At 35.5% G+C, this 25,997-nt stretch overlaps 2 protein-coding genes across 3 annotated transcripts; one reads left to right on the plus strand and one right to left on the minus strand.

The window, feature by feature from the left end:
• Positions 1-814: 814 nt before the first annotated feature.
• On the minus strand, positions 815-18,744 carry LOC114306680 (4-diphosphocytidyl-2-C-methyl-D-erythritol kinase, chloroplastic/chromoplastic). Its single transcript, XM_028251966.2, has 12 exons — positions 18,088-18,744; positions 17,851-17,946; positions 17,505-17,573; positions 17,143-17,247; positions 16,986-17,042; positions 16,676-16,876; positions 15,775-15,867; positions 15,587-15,686; positions 14,849-14,948; positions 14,499-14,584; positions 12,522-12,610; positions 815-1,044 (listed from the first exon to the last, which is right to left on the minus strand). The coding sequence occupies exons 1-12, from the start codon at positions 18,286-18,288 to the stop codon at positions 958-960; spliced, it is 1,284 nt and encodes a 427-aa protein (XP_028107767.2). The 5' UTR covers positions 18,289-18,744; the 3' UTR covers positions 815-957.
• Positions 6,446-12,275, plus strand: LOC114306679 (uncharacterized). 2 transcript variants are annotated; one of them, XM_028251965.2, is made up of 2 exons: positions 6,446-6,739; positions 9,966-12,275. In XM_028251965.2, exon 2 carries the CDS (start codon positions 9,988-9,990, stop codon positions 11,941-11,943), a length of 1,956 nt encoding a protein of 651 aa, XP_028107766.2. In that variant the 5' UTR covers positions 6,446-6,739; positions 9,966-9,987; the 3' UTR covers positions 11,944-12,275. The 2 variants fall into 2 exon arrangements, with proteins under 2 accessions (XP_028107766.2, XP_082756008.1); XM_082899882.1 differs by having other exon boundaries at positions 6,586-6,739; positions 8,676-12,275.
• Positions 18,745-25,997: the final 7,253 nt, after the last annotated feature.

A 25,997-nucleotide genomic window follows, 5' to 3' on the forward strand; every position in this document is an offset into this window, starting at 1 on the left:
ATGTATACATTGGCTTGTTCGCATCATAGAAACTAAATCTTGGGGGCTGAAACAAAAATACAAAAGTAAATGTTAAAACCTAACTGTTTTACTTCAAAGCATTTTTGTTTTTATTTGCAGATAGCATGTTTGAATGAAGTTATCAAACAAGCTAGACATGACCTACATTCCTTGGTAGCAAACACTTGTGGAATTTAAAAGGAAAAAAAAAAAAAAAGAGTGTGAGACTGATAAAGATGAGAAAAAAAATTAAATAGCCTGTTGGAAAATATGCGTATATATATGGTTTAGATTGATGCCTAATATGCGTATCTTCTACACATGGTTTAGATTGTTGCCCAATATGCGTATATATATGTATGAGTCTTTGTATCTGTTGGAAAATTAAATTTAAATGTCACAATTGTAGAGGAACTAAATTTTGAGGGGTTAAAAATTTGTGACATGTTTAAATAAAGAGAGCATTCAGAAAATATTTGATACCGACCTTTATGAAGAACTCTTTGGCAGAGGCATGAATTATCTCTGATCCGAAGTCATTTACAGTCGGGAAATGCCATCTGACTTGACAAGAATGCAGAATGTTTATTATTTCTTCAAGTTTGACACATCGTGAATTTTTTTTTTTTTTTTCTGCTATATGATATGTCTTGTAGTTTATTTCTTTAGATAGCATAACCAACTATTGTAAGATTGAGAAGTATCTCCTTCTTGAAGACATAGACTCCCATGGAAGCAATACATGGCTTCTTTTTAGCCTCTTCTCTTGATAGTCCTATAACTGTTGTATCTACTGCCTAGAAAAGTATAGAACTTTGTGAGAAAATAAGTCCAAGAGTCCATAGATACTATAGAACTTTGTCAGAGTATTACAAAATTTTAGTAATTGCCATTGCCTTCAAATCAGCTCCTTTAGGCTTTACACTAAATGAAAGGATCTTTTATTTCTGTCTATCTTCAATAACACAACTGCCTCACAGTATCTGTCGTACCTTGGAACCACCTGTTACCTATCTCACCTTGTGCTTGAGTAGCTGCTAGAGCCTGCACAGATCATAACAAGATGCAATTAATCGAGCACATTTTTTACTCACAAAAGATCCTAAAGCAACCAAGTTATACATTAAATTACATATGAAAAAAATTGAAAAATACATGAAGATGAGAAATGAATTAGGTAGCCTGATAACTCAATGAATCTCTTATGGGTATGAATTCATGAATCTAAATACAAATATGCAAGTCAGACTTAACAAATTGGATATAGATTTATTTTATGTTATTGAGAATTTAATTTTAGAGACGAAAGAATGAAAAATGATTTATATAACTGATTCCAAGTAATTGAGATACAATACTTAATTTAATTCTATTAAAATTTCAGCAAAATACTTGTATTTAAAAAAGTTGATAGGACAAGTAAAAGAAATTAAATTTTACAAATATATTAAACTCCCACCATTAGATTTGTCAAGTGAGACATGTTTTATGAGACATGAACAAGTTTGCACATATACCTATAAAGTTGGTACATGTGGCAACCCTGTTCCATATTATGCTAATTAATCTTAATTATGATTGTGATTATATGTTTAATATAATTTTGGGTGCTATTTATATGATTATATGTGGTTTTGGCTTTATATCTGTTCACCGTAGGAAAATCTGTTCAACTTACTGTTATAAACTGAAAATTGAAGGCCTTATCGACCACAGAAACTGAAATTGACTACGCCATTGTGATTGGCGTAATTTTTAGAGCCTGTGGTGAAATTTAATTGAAAATTGATTCGGAACGAAATAATTAGATTCAGAACGATTAAATTAAGCTCTATTACTTAGCCTAAATCAAATTTGATTAGGCCATCCTATATAAGGGCCTGTATAGCCTCATGTTATTGTTTTGAGCTCATATTTACTGAGATTACCCTCTAGAGAGAGAGAGTGTACCGATTATAGAGAGAGAAAGAGGGAGATCAAGTTAGAGATTGAACAAGAAGCTTGAAGATCTTGAAGATCAACTCAAGAATTAACCATAATTTGGGTGATTGGAGCTCCTAGGTGAGTAATTGAACATGGGTTCATAAGTTTGGGGTTGCAATTTTGTGAATTCAAGCTAGATGATAATCAAGAACATGATTTGAGTTGAAACTGATGAATTTGGAGATTGTATGTACATGCATGTGCATAATTCCCATGATTTCATACATTCAAACAATAATCATGTTGAACAAGAAGAATTAAGCACCAAATCTCACATGCATGCATGATTTTCATGAGTTTCATGATTATGAGTGTTATTTGTACCATTTGGAATAGAGTTGGAGTCAAGAATGTACATGCATGCATGATTGATGAAGATATAGGGTTTGTATGAAGTTCAATATATGTGTTTTGAAACCCATGAAGAGAACTCAAAATGATCTTGGAAAAAGGACAATGAATTTGAACAATTTGGTCTCATATTATATAATGTGTTTCCATGTTTTCAAACCAAAATCATGAGTTTAAGGCCTTTGAACACCAAGTTTGAACTCCAAGAACAATTCTGAAAATTCCAGAATTTGACATGTCCGCTCGAGCGGGGAAAGCGCCGTTCGAGCGTAAAATGTTAGCTCCCAGAACTTTTGCAGACATTGATGTCCGCTCGAGCGGGGAGATTCACGCTTGAGCGTTAGTCACATGTTTCGACCCTCAGCTCAAGCGTCCGAAGTCACGCTCGAGCGCAAAATTGAGGCAACCAGTACTTTTGCAGACAAATGGAGTCCGCTCAAGCGAGGAGCCCTATTTCTGAAATTTTGAATAGACGTTTGGTGTTTCATTTTCCGTTATTTTTCATTTCTAAGCACTCTTAGGCATGCATTGAGCATTGTGAATGGATTAAGAAGATAAGAAAGTGGCCTAAGAGGAATAAATAAATTAAGAACGGATTGAATTGCTTGTGACCCATTATGTGTTATGATTTATGTAGGGTCGAGCACAAGGACGAATCCACCAACAGAACACTGTGAGTAATATCTTAATAAAGATATTATGAAGTATGTTATTTGTCCAATTATTTACTCCTATTTGAGTTTCATAAGCTTGTTAATCTGAAAGGTGGACAATATTTGTTATACCATACAATTGGGCCAAAGGCCGTTGGATGTGAATGATTAGACCAAAGGCTGTCGGACATGAATGATTGGGCCAAAGGCCGTTGGATATGTGTGATTGGGCCAAAGGCCGTTTGACATGAATGATTGGACCAAAGGTCGTTGGATATGAATGATTGGGCCAAAGGCTGTTTGATACCAATGAATGGGCCAAAGGCCATTTGATGCGAATGAATTGGACCCTAGGCCGTTTGATACGTCTAGATTTATAGTCATTTGATACACTAGATAGAAACATGAATTGGGCCCAAGGCCGTCCGATACATCTATTTCAAATTTCGTTCATGTATCTTCTTTATTTGATATTATTCACTAGGCTTTCGCTCACTCTCATTCATGTGTCTATAAGTGAGCCAAGAGATGTCCAAACCCAGCCCCAGTGAAGTATGTGAGAAACGGTCAAAGTTTCGAGGAGTCAGCCCATACGTCTCACGCACGAGACTTGTTTTCGCCCTTTTGTTATTTTGTTATATTTTTGTTATGTTGGCGAAAACTTTGGATCACCTTTGTGTATAAGCTTTTGGTTTGGCTGGCTATGACTTGAATGATCCTGTTGTGTAAAGCTTATATTTTAACCTTCTTGAATGTGGGTTATTAATGAATATATGTGAAATGTTGTGATATGCCATGTAAGCACAGTTCTATGGACAAAAGATTTAAGTTTGCTTCCGTTTTGGCCCCTTAACTCTGACCAAATATGTTTTATTTGAATTGAGATCGTAGGTAATCTCTTGATTACTGGCTGGTTATAACCTTAATTCATGGGATCGGGTTCGGGTCATGACAGTACAACCAGATAAGCACAACTATTCAATCATGCTTGCTTTTAGCATTAATTAATACACTAATTGGTACATGTAGCATCACCGAAGTGTATATGTTAAAAAGACATTAAATGAAAGCATTTAGAAAATAACACAACTTTAAAAGTTGTCTTAACTTTTTTTTATATTTATAATAAGGCCAAGATACCCTTTTGCTTTGCACCCTACTCTTTTTTCTTTTCCTTTTTTTTTTTTTTAACTAAGCTTTGCATCCTTCTCCTCCTTTATTTTTGTATGCCTTTTCACTTTCCTTCAAATTTGATGTTTATATTATTTTTATAAAAAAAATTAAAATTTAGATTGGTGATTTTTGTAAAAAAATAATCAAATACTAATTATTTTCACATTTTAGAACATAAAATAATATTTAAAAATTAAAATATATTTATATATATATATATTGTCAAACTAATTTATAATTTTTAAAAATAAATCCAAAATACAAATTATAAAAAATTAAAGAATTTATGTCTTATAAAAATAAGGGTACTTACGTCCATATAAAAAAAAAAGTTCTTAAAAACAATGATAATTAATTTTCCTTTTACTTTTATATTTTCTATTTACATAGATGGAAGAACTTAAAATTATTTATTACTTTCTTAACATGTTCTATTAAGAAACATATTAACAACTTAACAAGGCACTACTAACTCAACTAAAGGTACAATTACTGATATGGTAATAATTGGGCTTAGCTTAACCCAACTAACAGTACAATTACCCATACGGTAATAACAAATATTGGAAAGTACCCAATTCATATTCACGATGTTTGTTTTTATTGATTTTTTAAAACTTAAGTTTTTTATTTTTTATATTTTAAATTGTTAGTATTTTCTTCTAAATATTGGGCACTCAACAGTCCATGCGCATAAATAGTATGTCTATAAGGACATGATTCTGCAAAATGACCAAATTGTGCAGGTAAATATATTGTTCCCAAATCAAACCAAACCCTAACCAAATAGTGTCTCCTGCAGCGCTCTTCTCTCGTGTTCATTTTCTTCATCTTTGATGCCGAGCTACCATAGCCACCAACGATGTCACCGATGTCGCCGTCGCCTGTCAGACACGATCTCTCTCTCTCTCTCTCGCTTATCAGATTTTTGGCGGAGAAAATGAAGTTCAGATGATCACTCCACCACTTAGCCTCATGGCTTAACCACTTTCTCTCTCTTTCCGCCTCAGATAACACCTCTTCCTCCCTCCCCCGTCACCTTACCTCCCATCGTTGCGCAATTCAGGCCTCTGCTGCTATGGAAACGCTCGACAAGACCGAGACAACACTGAAGTACTGCACTGAATTGAAGTATAGTAGCCTCAATCCCCTCCTTAACTCCATCATCTTTTTATCTCTCTCTCTCTTTAATTAAATCTCTTTCTCTCTATATATATCACTCATTAGATCTTAGATTTTTTTGGAATTCCAACAAATCTATTGGAGTATGTGTGGTTTATCTGTTCAAATCGTGTGTGTATGGTTATCTATTTTATTTTATTTTTAGATCTAGTATATGACTGATTAACTGTTTGAAAATGAAAGAAAGAGCCAATTGTGTGATTTCGTTTTATGAGATTTAGGTTTACGATCATGGAGATCATTTGTTTTCATTTAACATTTTTTTTAGCAAAATTTGGATTGATGATTGAAACAGGTAAAAAATTTATATTTTTTCTTTGTTTTGTTATTGTTGATAATGATTGCTACAATTAATTTTTTTTGACATAAACAGATTGTTCTCAAACAGATAATGGATAATTTTTGGAGTGTAAGATCTGTTTTGGCTTGGTTTTAACAGATCAGACATTTTTTCTTTATTTGATATTGTTGTTGCTGTTGATGTTGATAAGGTTTCAACATATCATATATTTTTTTTCTTTATTATTGTTGTTGATGATGTTGATGATTGCAACAGATAAACAATAAAGTTATGACATAGATAGACAAAAAAATAAGGCAAGAATTTCAATAGATAAACAAAAAAAATTGAACAGATAGAAAAAAATTTCAACAGATAGATATAAATTTGAACAAATAGTTAATGAAAAGTTAACAGATAAAAAAAATTCAATAGGTAAGTTAAGGGATTAAATTAAAACAAATTATTCTTCAAAACTAACAAAAAGACTTCTCACTAAACTATTTTACAAAGAGTAGATCTCTCAGTAATAAAAAATATTCATTGGACTTAATAACTTAGAGACTCTCTAGTTTGGATTTATCACAAATTTTCTCTTAAATATTTTATATATTAAATGTATCTAAAGACACTTTAAAAGTAAAATATTTATTAAAAAATATAAAAAAATCAACAAGTACATAAAAATATGAAAATATACTGAATTTATATAAATATTTTTGTATTTAATAAAATTTTAAAATATATTTATTATAAATATTAAATTTTAAGTGTATTTAAAAAATAAAAAAATTACATATAATATTAAAAAAATCACAAAAAAAAAGAGAAAAATATTTGTAGAGGGAGAAACGACCAAAATTCAGGAGAGAGAAAGCCGACGGCGTCGAAACTTCCGTTATTTTGACCCACTTTGTTGTATCAAAAATCGAAATCGATCCTGGAGAGAAAAACCCTAATTCCGTCGATCCAGTTTTTTGCCTCGCAACAATACACAATACATATCTCTCTCTCTCTCTCTCTGGAACCCAACCCCAATCTGCATCTTCTCCTCTGCAACACAATCGCGATCGCTCCAATCGATCCCTCCCCTCTCTCTCGCCCTTCTCCGCAACCGGTAAAGCCTCTCTCTCTCTCTCTCTCTCTCTCTCTCTCTCTCTCTCTCTCTCTCTATTCTGATGATTCATTTCGATATCGTGTTTTAATTTTGGAAAGATTTTTTGATGTGATGTTTAGGGATTCGAATTCGTTTTCTGAATTTGGCGATTCTTATTCTGAATTTTTGTTTTTATTTATTTATTTGTTGCTTCAATTGTTTTATATGTGGTTTTGTTTGATTCCAAATACATGGAGGATAAGAGTTTTAGTCAGGAACTTGATAGGTTTTCGTTTATTACCATTTTTACATAGAGAATGTTGCTTCAGAATGACTGGGGCTGCCTGTTGTTCTGATATATGAATTTTCCACCCAAATTGGTTTTCTTTGATGTAGGATTTATGGGTCGTTTTTATTTTTATTTTTATTTTTTGGGTTTCATAAACACACACACACACACACAAAAAAAAAAGAAAAAAGAAAAAGGGAAGATGCGTTTGGATGAATAATTTGTCTACCAGTAATAAGAAGCACAATACCAATTTTCTCTCTGATAATAAGGGAGGTATTCCTTTTTTGTACATTTTAGTTTACGAAGAATCCATGTACTACAGATTATATATTTTTTTGTGGAAAATTCCCCACATGCAGGAAAATTGATTCGGATTTCTTTATTGTAGTGGGTTGAGCGGTTGACCAGTTCATGCAACAAATTAGACTGAGAATTTTACCTGATATAATGTGGTAGTTTCTTTTATTTTTTTGGGTCAAGATTGTAGAATGTTAGTTAATTGTTAGTTAAGTTAGTAATGTTTTACTTTCATTTGACGGACCTTAGGTTGTTTTAAAAAATTTGTAGTTAACAACTGAGTACAAGGTGGCATTTCGTACACTGTAGGTATGTAATCTAGTTGGGCAGATCTGTATTATCCTGTTTCAAAATGGGCGAATTTAGTGGTGCAGCAAAATCAACAACTGATGTAACTAACTAGGATAAAACTAGATGTCTGTTTGTGTGAGAGAGATACGGGTTGTTATTTTAGTTTTGTGTTATAAATTGGTTGTAGGCTCTGTTGTTATTTTATATTGTCTCTAGAAATATGGTATTGGAAGTTTCCATTGTGCTTTTGTAGCACTTTTCAGGTAAATAATATTGATCGTAAGTTTGAATCCTACTTGGGGAGATTTGATTCATTCTAAATTAAAGAATTCAGAATGAAAGCTTGCTTTGGCTGAGTAGGTAAAACCCCCTGAAACCTTTGTTGTAGAAATTTGATTTGTTGCTTCATAGTCAGGTTTCAATTGCTTTGTGGAATAAAAGATATTACATTTTTTGAGTTCTAAATTATTTGTCCAACTTGTTTGCCATGTTGATACTGATTAGCTTGAGGAAAGAAAATGTTTGGTCAATGATTCAAGTGCCAATTTTTATCACTCCTTTGTTCTATAGCTTCTCTGTTTGTATTATAGTTGTCAGACTCTTATGATTCACAATTCAATTAACAATTATGCATAGATCAATGTGAATTTATTTTGATATAGAATCAACGACGAATTTTAAGAGTGTTTAGTGTGAAAATGCTAGAATAAAAGTTATAAGAAAGTTTAGTGTGAAAATAACTACTATTTATGCATGATTTGTTATTCTTTGTTGTAATTAGAGGATCTAATAGGATCCAGTTAGACTCGTTAAAATGATCTTAACCCCTTTTAAATACATCTTTTATAACTGGTACCCATGAATTATCTATTGCTAATTTTGTGAAATAAACATAGTTCAAGATGATATGAGTTGGCTCAATTGGACTCAATGATTCCAGAACTATTTTTTGTGAACAATGGGTATACATGATACCTTTTAAAGTGTTTAATGTTTAAACTTTAAGGTTTTTAGGTTCATTTTTTGAATGTAGAAAGAGAAGATCCTATGGTTTTTAAAGAATCTTATTGTTGTTAGGTGTGGCAAGTGGGGTTGAGCTGGCTAAGAACCCTTTTGAATGATGTCAGGCTCTGGTATGGTTGGTAACCACCATTGGTGGGAGAGAGGAGAGCCAAGGATAACCTTGGGGGAGAGAGAAAGAGAGAGGGTGGCAATGGAGACCCGGTGCATCACAGAGCAAGGTAGTTGTGGCATGGACTGGGTGAAGGTCCCTTTCATATAAGATGGCAAGCCAAAGGGAGCCAGGTTCAGTGTGATATTTTTGGCTAGGCAAAACGGAGAGGAATAGGGTTAACTTTGATGGGGCCTTGTGGGACATATCATATGTGGACACAGGGTAGGTGGGCATGTGAGTGCATTTTAGATTAGGTGTGATATAATCATCGAGGCGCGAAGTCTGGGTGAGAGCAACTAAGTGAGCTAGGCCGAGGTGCAGGCGAACTTGATGAGGCCAAGCACAATTGAGGTGCTTGACTTTGATTGGCTCACATGTCCATTGGTTGGAGATGACACTAGTATGCAAGGCTTGTGGAGAAGTGATGTAGTGGATGGTATGGCACGTTCAAGAGGTGCCATGTTTTAGGGCTAGACCCATATACCTATTGTAGGATTTGGACTCACATCTCTTGTGACGAAGACAAATGTCTTCCTGATTGGATGAGGTTGGAATTAGATTTCTAAAATCATGTCCTTATATAAGAACTGGTATATGTTATATGTGTCAAATTCGATTTATTTTATTTCTTTTTATATATAGGAATTGCTTAATATAATTTTTTGTAGTTTATACTAAATCTTACAATTTTCAATTTGACTTGATTCAAGATTTGCAAAAATAAGATTTCGATTCACGATATGATTCTTTATTTGATGGAGTCTGTAGGAACTTCTTGTTTTGAAGAAAACTTCTTATACGGTTGTTGCAGGGTATCTTTGCTGCATTATATCAATTTTGTATAGTTCATATAATACATTGACTTTAAAAGAAGCAATCTTTTTACCTCTTATCAGCCTTGTATGCTCTCATTTTTTGACAATTGTTAATGTAGATGGCACCAATCTTTCTGTCCTCCTCTCATCTTCTTCCCTTCCCCCTCTGTTTTCATTCTCACTCTCGCATACACAATTCTGTTTTCTTGGTTGTATGCCTCATTAACATCACAAAGGCTTAGGGTATATATATGATATCAGTGTTTTTGTGAGAACTGAGTAGTTGATCGTTATCTTGAAGTTATTTGTGCATGGGTTGCTCCTATGGTCCTATTTTGTCAATAACTGAGAACTAAAATATAATCTTAAACATTGCAGATTACAATTTGATTTCAAGGACATGTCTCCAGCATCCAAATCAAAGTCCAAGGACAAAAAGGCTGGCAAGGAACCACAGAAGGCAGCTTCCAAGTCTTCAGGACATGCTAATGCAGGTAGTGGTATTCCAGTCAGTGGTTACAATCCGCTTTTAGGAAAATTTCACACACTTGAGGTGGCACCATTGTCTGCTTCTCCTGTTCACATAAACAACAGCCGTTTCAGGAATATAGATGAGTCAGATGACCATTGTGGGAACTCAATTGGAACCGGGACAGAGTATGATACGGTTTCAAACAATGGTAGCTGGTCTGGTGAGTCAGAAGACCATAAAGAGAAAACGCCTAATCATCCTCCCCGTCAGGAGGCCATACCAGGAGCTGAAAATGATAAACGTGAAAAAACCCGTCAAAAGAATGAGAAGAAGCATCAGCGTCAAAAAGAGAGGCGAGCTCAGGAATTGCACGAGCGGTGTACCGGCTTTCTCATGTCAAGAAAGTTGGAAGCACTTGCCCAACAGCTCGTTTCAATGGGATTTTCTTCAGAACGGGCAACGATGGCTCTTATTTTGAATGAAGGCAAAATAGAGGATTCAGTTTCATGGCTATTCGAAGGGGTTGAAGAATCAGATGAGCACAAGGAACATAACCTTGACGGGGGTAGTCTGAAAATTGACATTTCAGAGGAACTAGCTCACATTGCAGACATGGAGATTAGGTTTAAGTGCTTGAGGCAGGAGGTTGAAAGAGCTATCGTTGCCTGCGAAGGTGATCTTGAGAAGGCAGCAGAAACCTTGAGAGCGCAGAAGCAAGACCCTCCCTCTTCCTCACCGAAGCCAGAAGAAACCGATGATCTGCCAACTCTCAGCAATGGCAAGCTTTCAGTATCGGCTAATCAGAATCCATTGACAGTTCAAACAAAACCCAATCCATCTTCTACCATACAACAAAGAAGGGATGAAAAAGATTTCAATTACACAAAAGCAGCAGTTGCAATCAGAGTACCTGTGGAATCAGGGGTCAAAATTGTGCAGGCTCCGAGGAAAGTAGTGTCTAAATCGGATTGGGCAAAACCACAACAGATCGCTATGCCTGCAGCAGACAAAAGGGGTCCAAGCGTGGCATCAAATCCTTCGGTTTCGTATTCTTTGGCTTCACGTTTGCAGGTAACACCTCCACCAGCCAAGATAGAAACCCGATATGCAATGCTTGGTAGTGAATTGAAGAATCTTCAACTGGGATCGGTGAAAGAACCAGTCGTAATGATGCAGTGGCCCCAATCTGCAAATTCAAAGCCTGCCCCAACCAGTAGCATAAGCTCATCTCCTCCCGCAGCAGCCTCTGGTTGGTATCCAAACAATGTAGAAGTAGTAAAACCTAATGGATTGTCACTTCATATTCCTAGCACAAGAAACGTTGCTCCTAATGGCTTGGGTTCGAGTCAATTGTACAACCAACTTCATTACCAACACCAGCAATTCGTACCCAATGGTGGCTCGGTGGATTCCCCAGGAGCAACCCGCGGAAATGGGTTGTGGAACAGAACGGGTACTTCTCCGACAATCTCAGCCGCTGCCTCTCTCGGACTCTTTTCCGGGTTGGGCTCGAACGCCTCATCTGGGTCATCATCTCCTGTAGACTGGAACACCGGTGGGTCAATGCTGCAGTTAGATTACACCAACATAGACTGGACTTTGGATCGAAGTTTGTCTAGCTCGAGGTCAAATGGAACATGGCATGGCACGACTTCTGTAATGCAAAACAATCATATATACGACTCATATAGTGGAGTGAGTGCTAGGGCTAACATGAGACCTGGTTTGGCCAACGGTGGTGGCATCTCACTTGCAGGATTGCAAGACAGTGGAGCTGGTTCTGCTGAAATGTCTAGTGCCGGTTCTCAGGAGTGGTCTTCTCCTTTTGAGGAGAAAGATATCTTCAGTTTACCCAGACAGTTTGTTTCTTCTCCTTCCCTTTAGGGCGAGAGCGCCAGTGGAATTGAAAAGAATAAAATGAAGGGGGGGAAAAATGAAAGAAAGACGAGAAATTGTGGTTTGAATTTGATGTTGGTGTTGATTCTTGTGACGCTGCTGTGTTGTTGACTGTTTATGTCAATCTTTAGTGGGGAAAAAAGCATCTAAGAATCCATTTGGTTTCTGTCTCTGTCTCTCTCTCATGGTTTTTCGTATACTACAAAATAATGGGCAAGTTTACTTTCACAACCAAATTATGCACGACATATATTACAAAATATGTTAGCCTTACATAAATAACTGATTCAAATAAATACATATGAATTTTTATATTTATATATCAATTGTGTAATAATGCCCCCACCCTTTTATATATAGCACCCCAATGTGAAAAAAAATCAAATACACTTCAAAATTGGCAACATTTATAAAATCAAATACTCTTAAAAATTGACAACATTAATAAAAGGATACAGAAACAAGCGATATGGAACTAGTTAGGGATCATAACATGATATGGAACTAGTTAGGGATCATAACATGCGACGGGAGACAATCAACATCGAGAAGATGAACTACTCAACTGGCAACGACTGATCTGCGAATGTCCCAGCACTTGTTGAAACGGGTTCTGCATACCACTGATTAGCTGCACGAGTGATGAAACTGGCTTCTGCCAATAAAACAAAACGTATTCATATGAAATGAAGTTAATGCCTCGTTTGGGAACAGGCTAATTTAATAATTTTTTGGCTATTTGGCTAAAAATGTAGGTAAAAAAAATTTGTATGTTTGGGATGACTTTTTAACTAATTATGAAAAGATGTGCAAAAAGTAAAGAGAAAAGAGAATCTTTAACTTTTTGGTATGAGTTGTTGACTTTTTAACTAATTTAGTAACTTTTTGATTAATTGGCTAAAAAGGTAAGTCCCCAAACGGGCCTAAGTGAACATGTGTAACATGTACTTTTGAGGATCTCATCATGGTGACGACCGAGAAGTATGACAACAGAGATTCATCCCTCAAGGCAAAGGCCTAACTATGGTTTTGAAACTTGACTATGAGGATGAGCCACAGACGGAAAGGGATTGGGAAGGCTATGAAGAGCTCTTAGCTGCTGAGAAATAGGACGCGGGATCCCTGCGGTGGGTAATCCCCTGCCGTGCTTGCTGTGCCTAAAACGGCACCATTTAATCTTCTTTTTTTTCTTTTTTTTTCCTATTGTGGAATGAAACAGCAGCGTTTTGTGTATATTTGCTTCTTTTTTTTTTTTGTTTGGTTGGTCACTTTTTTACTCTAATTCTTAAATTTTATTTTTTTTATTTTAGGTTTCAGAGTATAGGGTTTAGTTTTTAAAATTTATTTTTATTTTATTTTAGGATTTAGGGATAAATTTTATTTTTTTTATTTTAGGATTTAGGGTTTAATTCTTAATTTTTTTTATCTTATTTTAGGGTTTAGGTATAAAATTTATTTTTTTAATTTTAAGGTTTAGGTTTCGGTTTTTTTATTCTTAAAATTTATTTTTTTATTTTAGAGTTTAGGATTTAGGGTTTAATTCTTAAATATATATTTTTTTATTTTAGGATTTAGGGATAGAATTTATTTTTTTTATTTTAGAGTTTAAGGTTTGGGGTTTAATTCTTAAAATTTATTTATTTTTATTTTAGGGTTTAAGGTTTGGGGCCAAGTGTAATTTATCATGCCAAAAAATAAAGTCAGAACATGAAACAAAAAAAAAAAAAAAGAAGAAAAAAAAAAGGAAGATTAAACGGTGCCATTTTAGGCACGGCAGGGGATTACCCACCGCAGGGACCCCGCCTCCTGAGAAATAAAGGGATCAGAGTGGGGAGTTGAGACCTTATTCAATCAAATTTGCAAACTCGAGGGGAAATGAGTGTTGTTTGTTTGGATCGTCTTTGACTCTTCACCAGAACTGTTATGAGTTTGCAAACTCGGGGAAAAATTGAGTGTTATGAAGAGCTCTTAACAACAATCATCTTCATCAGAACTGTCAAGTCGACCCGACCCAACCAAACTCCTGCAGCTAATCAGTATTTGGACTATGAAAAGCTCTTAACAACCCTCATTTTCTCCTGAGTTTGCAAATCAGTATTTGGACAACCTTACTCAATCAGTGTTGTGAGGAGCTCTTAACAACACTCATATTCGTCGGAACCGTCAAGTCAACCCAACTTTATGAGTATAGTTCCGCTGAAGTCACTCACTTTCGACTTTTATGGTAAACCAAATTGTACAATTTGGGCATGCACTCACTACTTACCTATGAGGATCTGAGGTAAGTAAGGCTTCAAAGTCCTCCAAATGATGGTTAACTTGTGAGGTACATATCCTAGTGCATGATTTAAATTGTTGCAAATGCTAGCCTCCATAAGTGATCTCATCCAATGTGCAAAATATTAATGTCATTTCATTAAAAAGATTAAAATAAAAACTCATTCATGGTTATTGAGATTGTCTTCGGTTGAGGAAATCCAAAACTAATTGGCTGCCAGATGCAAATTGGAAAAATAACATGGGCACAGTCCCGTGTGGCTTACCTGACAAAAATACGTCTTTGTATTCATCATCGTCATAAACAAATTGTGGGGGGTCCGGAGAACCAATCCCAACTATAGTGCTTCCACTGCATCAAACACATTGAGAATACAGAGTCATGCAAACATATACATGTATATATATATATATATATATACATAGGAAAATGAAGGAAAAAATAGGAAAAACAATATTCAACACCACCACAAAATACAAATGAGCATTAAGGACAACTTACAGTGTTTTCTATCTTGTTCTTACAAGTGTGAACAGTACAAATATTCTTCGTCATGTTCTAAATAAAGACTGGAAATTAGCATTTCTAACAGGCTTTTCAAAAATGCCTTCGTACCTTCCAGACATGAAAACAGCATCGTATTGACCACGGCTTGCAGCAACAAAGCGTTGCTTTAATCTTTTTAGAGATGGAAGCACTTCAAATGCAGGAGGTTCTGCAAGACCACATGAAATCATGTCAAATGACTGGACCTTGGAGTGAGATGGTATTGTCAAAGTGCCAAACCTACTCTAACAGTAATTGAACTCAATCAGCCCAACTGAAGGATAAGTTCATAAAAAAAAGGTTCCAAATACTCTGTTTGGTTGAGTTTTCAGATTCTGGATTCTAAAAAAAATTTGAAATCTAATTTGGTGAAAAAATGAAAAAGTAAAAGGGCATTATTTTCATATGGTTCTCTTTTTTGGGGTGGAAATTTTTTTTATTTATTTATTTATTTATCTTGGTGTTTATTTTTGTCAAATGAATTTCTAAGTTTTCAACAAAAACAAGTTTTGAAAACTCAACCAAATTATTACAAACTTGGACTACGGACACAGTCAAAGGGGGGGATGAATACTGCTGTTGACGATCCAGAAAATATTAGAGGATAATAGAACTGATACTGCATTTAATTTTGGTCAGGTTACCATCCTAACCAGAACCGAGCCCATTTATAGATGTATCAAACACAGCCATAAATGCTGGGAGGGCTACTCGATTAACCTGCCCTTTAACCTCCCCAATGTAATCAAATATCGAAAAAGAACAAACATGTAGAAGGCATATTGATAATCGGTTGTGAATTCATACCCAAATCATTGACACAAACATCTTGAGATATTCCATTTCTAGAGATCTTCTCCAGCAAGGTTGAAGGGTCAATCTTACTAGTTTGATCTAACCGAAGGCGCTGACAAATCAAAAATTGTACTTAGAGAGAAGGCCAAGGCATTATTATTACCTGTTTAACTTGTTTACCAACTTTAGACCAATACTACCTTGTAAACTTCAGCCGTTGAACATGCCTGCGGAGGCTTTATAAGAACCATTGGAATGTCAAAAGAAATCGGCGGGGGAATATCTTGAACGACCTGGATAAATCAAAGCATAATTCAAGTGAGAGCTTTCTAAAGGTATAACATTGTTCAAGAAATTCATGGAGTTGCCACTCCTTCACTGATAAGTTTGGACGTCGTTTTTGTTTTCTTATTTGTGTGTTTCCTTTTTGCTTCGATAAGCATGAAACAGCTTCTTGTAATGAAAATCACTATATGACAAATACACTTCCAAGAATATCAGAGGAAAATAGCTACGATAAACAGTGAAGTCAACCTTAAAGGGTTAATTATATGAATGTTCTTGCAACTAAAAGTTACATGTATAGAAACTCAAACATATGTATCTACGCATGTGGAAGCACGGGACATAAGAGGGGCCTGGATAAGATATCAAGCCTCCTACTATCCAAACACCTTGCTAACATAAGTGATCAAAGACTTTTTTGGTTCACCAAATCTCTCTTCCCACTGCCCTTCCCACAGAAAATCTCTCTTTAGTTCTCATCACTGAGGTAGATATGGTGCAGACAGTCTCCCAATATTTCTCAATACTCACCCATTATAACCCGCTCACACTAGCTTTACTCAACCTGAATACATCATCTTGGTTGTAACTTCAAAATATTGTCACCAGCAATGCTATAAATCAAATCAAAGCAATTCAACTCCAAAATACTGGGTTTTGAAGGACAGCAAAAAAAGTAGTACTTAAGAAAGATCTTAAAGACATTTAGGTGGATATACTGGTTCGGACTTTAATTGGATAGTGAAAAATGAACATGGAAACTGAAAAGCCAAGACCTGACAATCTTGAGCTGCATCAGTTTACTTGAAGACATACCTCACCTCTACCGGTACAATAGGCTGCTCCATGAGAGAAAAAGAACGGAACATCTGAGCCAATCTCACTTGACCATTCTTGGAGTTCCTTTTCTGTAGCAAGACAACCACTGAACTGATTTGCTGCCCATAGAGCAGTTGCAGCATTGCTGCTTCCACCGCCAAGACCAGCACCAGTGGGAACCCTTTTGTCAAGATGAATCTGTCCACAGATTTAAATGGAAAACAAACACCAAATCACATCCAAGATATAATTATTGTTCTTTTAAACAAATAAATTAGTTCATCCATAATGTTGTTAGGTTTCTCACCCAGAAGAAGTTGTCAGTTCTGGTCTTTCTTCTGTAAAGATTAAGGGCTTTGATGATCTGCAAAGCATAAGTGGTTGCAAAGCATGGAGCTCGTAAAAGAAAGAACATAAATAAGACAATACATAGAATGCAACCAAGTTTTTTTTATTTTTTTTACCAAATTTTTATCATCTAGCGGAACTCCAGGCACATTGGTTGACAACCGATCCTTTGATTTTGAAGGGGCCAGAGAGAACTTAATTTTATCGCCCAGGCTTATTATCTGGAGATGCAAAGGAAGGGGTTAACAGTATAGTTAAGAAGAGACTAGAAGAAATTAATGCAAAGCAAAAACACCCAATAAATCCAATCCAATAATGAAGGAAAACCCTGGTCTTATTACCCTATTCAGCATGTGCAACAAATAGATGGTTCTTCTTCCTCTTCATATTTACTTAAATATAAATTTGATAATAATCAAAGCCAAGGTTAAAGAGTTTGAAGCTGAAAAGTATCATTGGAATTGGCAGAAAAACTTACATGAAAGAGAGATGCCAACTCATGAAACCCATCTTCCCTCTTGCTGGTTATTCTCAAGAAAACATTTATCTGCACCTCATTCAATGGATATCATGGTCGAAACAAATCCCCAAAAAATAGCCCAACTAATTGACAAATGCTAACAAGTGCCTTTAGGCATTGTTTAATATTGGAATTTGGGTAAAGTGTGCTTTGGCAATTGTGGAAAAGTTTTAATAAAACAAAATTAAAATCAATGAAAAGTGTTTTGAAATTAATGAAAGTTGTGAGCACTTGTTAGCGAAACCCCAAACAAATTAAAGCTTAATAACACTCTGAAGCATTTAATAGATTTTGATTACCTTACCTTGGAAGGTGAAAATAGAGTGAGCCTTGAAAGTCCAGCATTCTTATCCACCTCATTAGCTAATTTGTTTATCCTCTCATCAGGATCATACACTATCTATATAAACAGCCCACCAACCAAAACAAACCAAAAAAAAAAAAAAACCCTAAAATTTTGTGTACTCTCAATAACAAGCGAAAAAAAAACTTTTAAATATTTCAAATTAAACAATAATAACAGAAGAGGAGAGAGAAGTACCTCTATTTGTTTTTTACCAGCTTTGGAATCAGAAGAAGCCATGGCTCTGATAAATTGAATTCTTTGAGATTGATATTTTTTATGGGAAGAAGAAGAAGAAGACCCATGTGGCCTGTATGAAGAAGAAGAAAGAGGGCTTTTTCTAGCATTGGAACAAGGGTAGAGGTGGTGGTGACTGCAGAGGAAATGGGTGGAAGCCATGGCTGGACTCTCTGGAGTTTATGTGTACATACTTCATTGAAAAATGTCTCAGAATGTCAAATTGAAAGCAAAATAAAATAAAATTGTTCCATATACTTTTAAAAATTACATTTTCTCACTTCAAAATTCAATTGTATTAATTAATAAATTTTAATAATTAAATAAATAAATTTTAATTAACAATTTAAGTTATTTTATTACTGTATAGAAAATTGGTGATTTTTTTGTTAATTCAGTTAAATAAAAAATTGATAATAAAATATTTATAATTTTTAAAATTATAAAAATAAATTTTATATTTTAAATAAATTTCAAAAATTATATTTCTAATTTATAAAAAAAATATTAATTTCAAAATTCAAGATCAACTATTGAAGCCCATACGTTTCATGCCCAATTTTTTATTTTTTTTAATTTGATAGGTCCAGTCCTTCTGATTGTGAGTACAAAAAATTTAAAATGGAAAAGAAAAAGAAAATATAGTAATATAAAACTGTGAGCATTTGACAATTGTTTTTTAATTTTTTTAATGATAAAATTGTTAAAAAAATTTGTGTATTTAGTAATTAGTAGATTGTTCTGAATAAAATAAAATAAAAAAATTTGTTAAAAAGGAATTAATTCTGAAGGGGCTAAATATGAAATGGGTTGGATCATAGCCTTGGGCCGACCCAATCCATTAGACTAAAGACCTGAGAAGTAGGATAAGCAAGTCGGCCAGTCAGTTCAGCCCAATTACATCGTCAACAATCCACCCAAGTCCTCAGCACTTGAGACGTCCCAAATTTTTTTTGAAACGTCATAAGATTTAAATAACAATAACTTGCTAGATAAAATTTTAACTACTAATTAGAAAATTTTAAATTCTTACATAGTCAAAATCCAACAACAAAATAAAACTACAAGTTCACACACAACGTCACAACATAGTTAAACACTAATACAAGAAATAACAGAGTTTTATTTTAATAAAATCTTGACTCTAAGTTAGCAAAGATTCGATATTAGCAAAGATTCGATATTAGCAGTAACTCCAATTTCAGCCTCAGTCCCTTCCTCGACATAATCTGGCATGAAATGCCCGGGCAACAAAATATATGCCATAAGTTTTGCAACATAGTAAGAAAACATAACCAACCTACCATTCTTTTTTAGAGAAAATAATGAGATCATAACACGAGATAATAATATAATTGTAAACATAAATTACAACCAATAAAATAATTCAAATAATTTTAATAACTTAGGTGACCTTTGAAATCTCGCCAAAGAAGTTTAACTTACCAACCACTAAATCATGGCCACGGTTAATTTGGAAACCCCCCCTTGGTCAAATATTCAAGAACTACCAAAGATGCCCACGCCCGGAGTTATATACCCAAGCCGTGACATCCGTGGTCTGCCCCAAGGGAACGGTCTGCTAGGGGTACATAACTTCCCTGCGTGCCACCCGCACATCCACCCTTATTCCAAAACCAAATACCGATAACGGTTCAAATAATCCCCGTGTCATCTTAGGGTTTCGCAACACAATTTACTTAAAAATTATTAAAAACCAGGGCTCACCCTGAATACTCGGTATTTATCTTTTATCAGTAACTTTATATATTAAACGCAAATTATTCAAATCTCAATCACCAATAATGTTATACCAACAAAAAAAAAAAACTCCCAACATAAAACATTATACATGTCACACAATAATAATTCAATGTCCAAAATTTAACAGACAATTAATTTAAACCATAGTATGAACATAATAACTTAGATATTAAAATTTTAAATAAATTATTTACACAATCCTAAAATTCGTGCAATTGAGCAGAATACTCAAAAGGGATGTTTAGGTCATTTTCCAGAAAGAATTTCAGAAAAATAGGATGTAAATAATCCTGTAAAATTTCCAGCAATCTTTATGACACAGGTTTGTCACATTTCCTTACATTAATTCCATGCTTAATTTTATAGATCAAATCCATAATCTAAAAATTTATCATGAAATTAGACTTCTTAAATTTCATCTTTTAGTTAGAAATTACCAGATTTGGCTTAGTATAGAATTTTAAATAAATTTTCAAATACATAGTAAAATCTGTCTCACAGTTTCAGATTTAGTTAAAAATTTGTATAAATTCGTATAAAGATCAAAATTTGTTGCCAAAATTCCTGGATGAACTAGACATCATTATGAACAACTTTGTAGAAGAAATCATCTCGAAATTTTGAGTATAAAATTGTCTACAAATTCGGGAAACATTCTGACAGATTCAAAACATATTATTTTCAACACAGTTTCAGATTTAGTTAAAATTTTGTATAAATTCGTAGAAAACTCAAAAATTGTTGCCAAAATTATTGGATGAACTAGACATCATTATCAACAACTTTGTAGAAGAAATCATCTCGAAATTTTGAGTATAAAATGGTCTAAAAATTCGGGCAACATTCTGACAGATTCAAACAGATTAATTATTTTCAATCTTCTCTTTAAATGTATAAACTACACATGCAAGTCTAAATTCCACAACATTATCATGATTTTTAGACTACCAATATTTGATATACCATCATAAATTTTCATACACACATATATATATATATATATATATAAAATTTCTATTTATGAGTAGTTATTTTAATCACAAGGATATAATCTGAAAACTTTACTAATAAAAAGAAATAAGAGGGTTGAGAGGGTTTTCTTACTTAATAGTAGGATTCAAATGGGTGATGAAATGGTAGAAAAATTTTGCTTCCTTAACCTTCCTCTCTTCTTTTCCTTCTACTGAATCTCCCCTCACCCGTATATACTTCTGTCTTCTTTTGTTTGTATGTGAGAATAAGCTTAGTCCTTCTTGGGTATATATAGGCAGAGCTCTCTCGCTCTCTCTCTCTTTGTTATTCTCTGCCACAAATCTACTCCACCCAAGAGTCATGATGTGGTGAAATTTACCAAGCTTACATGCAAGTTAGCATGTGGCATATTCTGCCACCGAATCTGATTTTTTTTTTTTTTTTAGCAATAATTATTAAACATCCACAACATTTGTATTCTTAATAAGGCTTTTGTTAGTGATAGAATTGGGTTAATTTAAAACTAATTTTTTTACACTATTATATATTTTAGGTAGATTATGAATAACATTAATTAATTTATTTATTTATTTATTTTCTTTTAAGAATAATTTAAATATGGGTTTTCATAATCTACCCTCCTAAAAAAAATTTCGCCCTCGAAATTAATTCGTACCTTTAGACTCGAAAAGTTGAGGGTAATTGGCACGTATCATATCTTCTCGCTCCCACGTTGACTCTTCCGTCCCACGATGTCTCTAGAGAACTCGAACCAACGGTATAGTTTTACCTCGTAATTTCTTCTCGTGACGATCTAAAATTTTGACAGGCTTTTCTTTAAATGTCACGTCTTCATCAATGTTAATTTCCTCCCAATTGATGATGTGAGAAGAGTGTGGCTCGTATTTCTGTGGCATAAAGCCGTGGAAAACATTATGTACTTCAGCCAATTGAGGTGGTAAAGCCAAACGGTATGCCACTTCTCCTATTTTGTCCAAGATTTCGAAAGGCCCAATGTAGCGAGGTGACAATTTTCCCTTCTTTCCGAAACGAACAACTCCTCGGCGGGGCTGTATTTTCAGAAACACATGCTCTTTAACTTTAAATGCTAAAGGTCTTCTCCTTTGATCTGCATAGCTTTTCTGCCTACTCTGAGCAGTCCAAGCCTTTGCCTAGTTACTTTCACCTTCTCGGTAGTTTCTTGAACTAACTCTGGCCCTAAAAGAGGTGCTTCTCCGACTTCTGTCCAACATATTGGTGACCGGCAAGGCCGTCCGTACAAAGCTTCATACGGTGCCATATCAATACTTGCTTGAAAACTGTTATTGTAAGAGAATTCGACTAGTGGTAAGTGTTTCTCCCAACTACCCTTAAAGTCCATCACACAAGCTCGAAGCATGTCTTCTAAAGTCTGAATTGTTCTTTCTAATTGACCGTTAGTTTAAGGGTGAAAAGCTGTACTAAAACACAACTCTGTACCCAAGGCTTTTTGCAGACTTTGCCAGAATTGTGACGTAAAACGAGAATCACGATCTTACACTATTGAGACTGGTACTCCGTGCAATCTAATGATTTCTCGAATAAATAATCGACTTAGAGATTCGAGTGTGCCTGCTGGTCCTATTGGTAGGAAATGTGTCGTCTTAGTTAACCGATCAACCACCACCCAAATGGAATCATGGCCCTGCGGCGACCGGGGTAATCCCGTTACAAAATCCATTGTTATGTGTTCCCATTTCCACTTAAGTATTGGTAAAGGTTGGAGTTTCCCTGCCGGCTTTTGATGTTTTGCCTTCACTTGCTGACACGTCAAGCACTTAGATATGAATTGAGCAACGTCCTTCTTCATTCCACTCCACCAATACTGTCGCTTAAGATCCTGGTACATCTTGTTTCCTCCCGGATGAACCGCAAAAACCGAATGGTGAAATTCTTTAAGTACTTCCTCTCTTAATTATTCGATGTTTGGCACAAAAATTCTACCTAAATACCTTAAACTACCATTTTGATGGAGCATCCAATCCGGTAAAGATTCCCCGGACACTAATCGGGCCTTGATGAAGTCCGCCTCCTGATCAAATCTTTGGGCTTCCAACACTTTGGTAAGAAGTTGGGGTGTTGTAACTATTGTAAACAACCTACCCTTCCCATTCTGAGTCTCTGGTTATAACTTAAACTCATTCACGGTGCTTACCATTTCCCATTCTTTAATTGATATGTTGGCTACAATCTCTCTTATCTTTCGACTTAGTGCATCTACTATAACATTAGCCTTCCCGGGATGATAAGACAATGTGAATTGGTAATCTTCAAGGTACTCCACTCGGCGTCTCTGCCTCATGTTCAAATCTCTTTGTGTGAACAAGTACTTCAAGCTTTTGTGATCAGTAAATATCTCAAATTTTTCGTCATAAAGGTAATGTCGCCAAGTCTTAAGTGCGTAGACCACAGTCGCCAACTCCAGATCGTGAGTAGGATAATTTTTCTCATGATTCTTCAATTGTCTTGATCTGTAAGCTACTACCTTCCCGTTTTGCATTAACACACTACCTAACCCTTCTTTAGAGGCATCACAATAAACAGTGTACCCAACATCACGTTCGGGTATGATTAATATAGGAGCGCTTGTCAGTCTCTTCTTGAGTTCTTGAAATGACTACTCACACACTTCGTTCCATTCAAACTTTGCTCCTTTTTGAGTTAGGTGTGTCATCGGCTTGGCTAATTTGGAGAAATCTTGAATGAATCTCCTATAATAACCTGCTAATCCCAAGAAACTACGAATCTCAAACGTATTTTTAGGTTGTTTCCACCCCATTACTACTTCTACTTTAGCAGGATCCACTGATATTCCTGATTCAGACACAACATGACCTAAGAATTTTACTTCCTTCAACCAAAATTCACATTTTCTAGCTTTAGCATACAATTGGTTCTCTCTTAGAATTTGCAAAACGGTTCTCAGATGTTGCTCGTGGTCTTCCTCCGATTGTGAGTATATCAAAATATCGTCAATGAATACTACCACAAATTGGTCCAAATAAAGTGTAAAAATTTTGTTCATTAAACTCATGAATACCCCAGGTGCATTCGTCAAACCAAATGGCATTACCACAAACTCATAGTGGCCATAACGGGTTCGAAACGCAGTTTTGGGTATATCTTCTCCTCTGACACGAAGTTGGTGATATCCCGACCTAAGGTCAATTTTGGAAAAACATTTTGAACCTCTTAATTGATCGAACAAGTCATCAATTCTGGGTAAGGGATATCGATTTTTAATGGTGACTCGATTTAGTTGTCGATAATCGACGCACAATCTTAAGGTTCCATCATTCTTCTTCGCGCATAATGCTGGCGCTCCCTAAGGAGACGTACTTGGTCTGATGAACTTTTTATTCAACAGTTCTTGCAACTGCTCCTTCAATTCTCGAAGTTCAGCTGGCGCCATACGATGTGGTGCTATTGAAATCGGTGAAGTCCCAGGTTGAAACTCAATCGTGAAATCTACGTCTCGCTTTGGGGGTAATCCCGGTAATTTATCAGGGAAAACGTCAGCGTACTCACACACCACATGGGGTAATCCTGGATCCTTTCGATTTTTGTCTTCCAAAATTAGGCTTGCCAACCATCTGGTTAGTTGATCATGCCATCGCGACTTGCGACACGTTGGAGTTAGAGAATCTTGTCTATCTCCTTTAAATTGAACTTCCGTGCCGTTAAGGGGAGATGCTGTCACTGTCTTACGGTAACAATCAATAATGGCTCGATGAACTGACAACCAGTCCATTCCTAGGATGATGTCAAAATCAGACATATCCATAACTCTTAGATCACAGATCAAATATGAACCGGAGATTTCTAGCTCACAAGATTTACATACTAGATTTACTCGGGTTTGACCTCCTAAGGGTGAAGCGACACTCATAGCTATCTCTAGCGTCTCTGGCTCTAAACCCAAACTTTTCACACATGCAGTGGATATAAAAGAATGCGAAGCTCCAGAATCAAACAATACTTTAACCCAAGAATTCATAAGGATTAACATACCTTGAATTACCGATGGGTTATCAACATCTTCTTCTTCTTGGAGAGCATACATTCTCACTAATGTCTGTTGGTTAGTCCCTCCTGGTTTCTTTCCATTCCCAGCGCCTTGTGGTTGTGTTCTTGGTCGGCCTGCATTCCTAGAGGCTTGGGGCTACCCCTTGTTGGTTTGAGTATTTTGAGTAGGCTTAGAACCTTGCCCTAGTTGGCATTTGTTGTATTGTTGTGCCCCTCGCTGATCCATAAAATACTCCCCACCTTGAGGACACTCACTTCGACGATGCCCCTGTTGACCACATCTGAAACATCTTCCTTTCCACTCATTTATAAAGTTTCCTCCTTGGTGGTTTCCTCGATTCTGCCTTTGTTGCTGCTGCATCCCTCCGGCATAAGGTGCTGGTGCGGGATGGTTTTTGGTGTTGCGAACTGGACCTCCCCCGCGTGGTTGGTTATTGTTCCTTGATCGTTGATTTCGAGTGCGTTCGGTATCTGCTAATTCTCGCTCCACAATTAAAGCTCAATCCACCATTTGAGCGTAGGTGGAAAGTTGCACTGCAATCAATCTTCCTCTAATGTCTGTGTCCAAACCCCATTCAAATCACCTAACCTTATCCTCTTCATTTGCTACTAAGGCTGAAGCGTACCGTGAAAGAGCTTCAAAACGGTTCGCATATTGAGCGACTGACATTTTTCCTTGTTTCAATTGAAGGAACTCTTGAATCATTTCTTGTCTTAGCGAGTTAGGAAAATACTTTTCCATGAACAGGTCTTCGAACTGTCTCCAAGTTAATGTCTCTACTTGTCGAGTACTTTTGATCATTTCCCACCAATGATCTGCTTCCCTTTCCATTTGAAATGCCGCCATGGTCACTCTATCCTGTTCATTTTGGATGTCAGAAGTATCTAGCAACTTCTTAATTTGTCTTAACCAAGCTTCAGCTTCATGGGGGTTTGATCCACCAAGGAATTTGTGGGGACGTAGCTTTTCAAATTTTGCTATTATTTCTGATTTGTTTTGATCTTGGTTTCGGGGTGGTATATTGCTTACCCTATCAGCAATCGCGGGTATAATTCGAACGACATCGCCA

This window comes from Camellia sinensis, chromosome 12 (genome assembly GCF_055761805.1).
Source record: "Camellia sinensis isolate YWXY chromosome 12, ASM5576180v1, whole genome shotgun sequence".
NCBI classification, from domain to species: domain Eukaryota; kingdom Viridiplantae; phylum Streptophyta; class Magnoliopsida; order Ericales; family Theaceae; genus Camellia; species Camellia sinensis.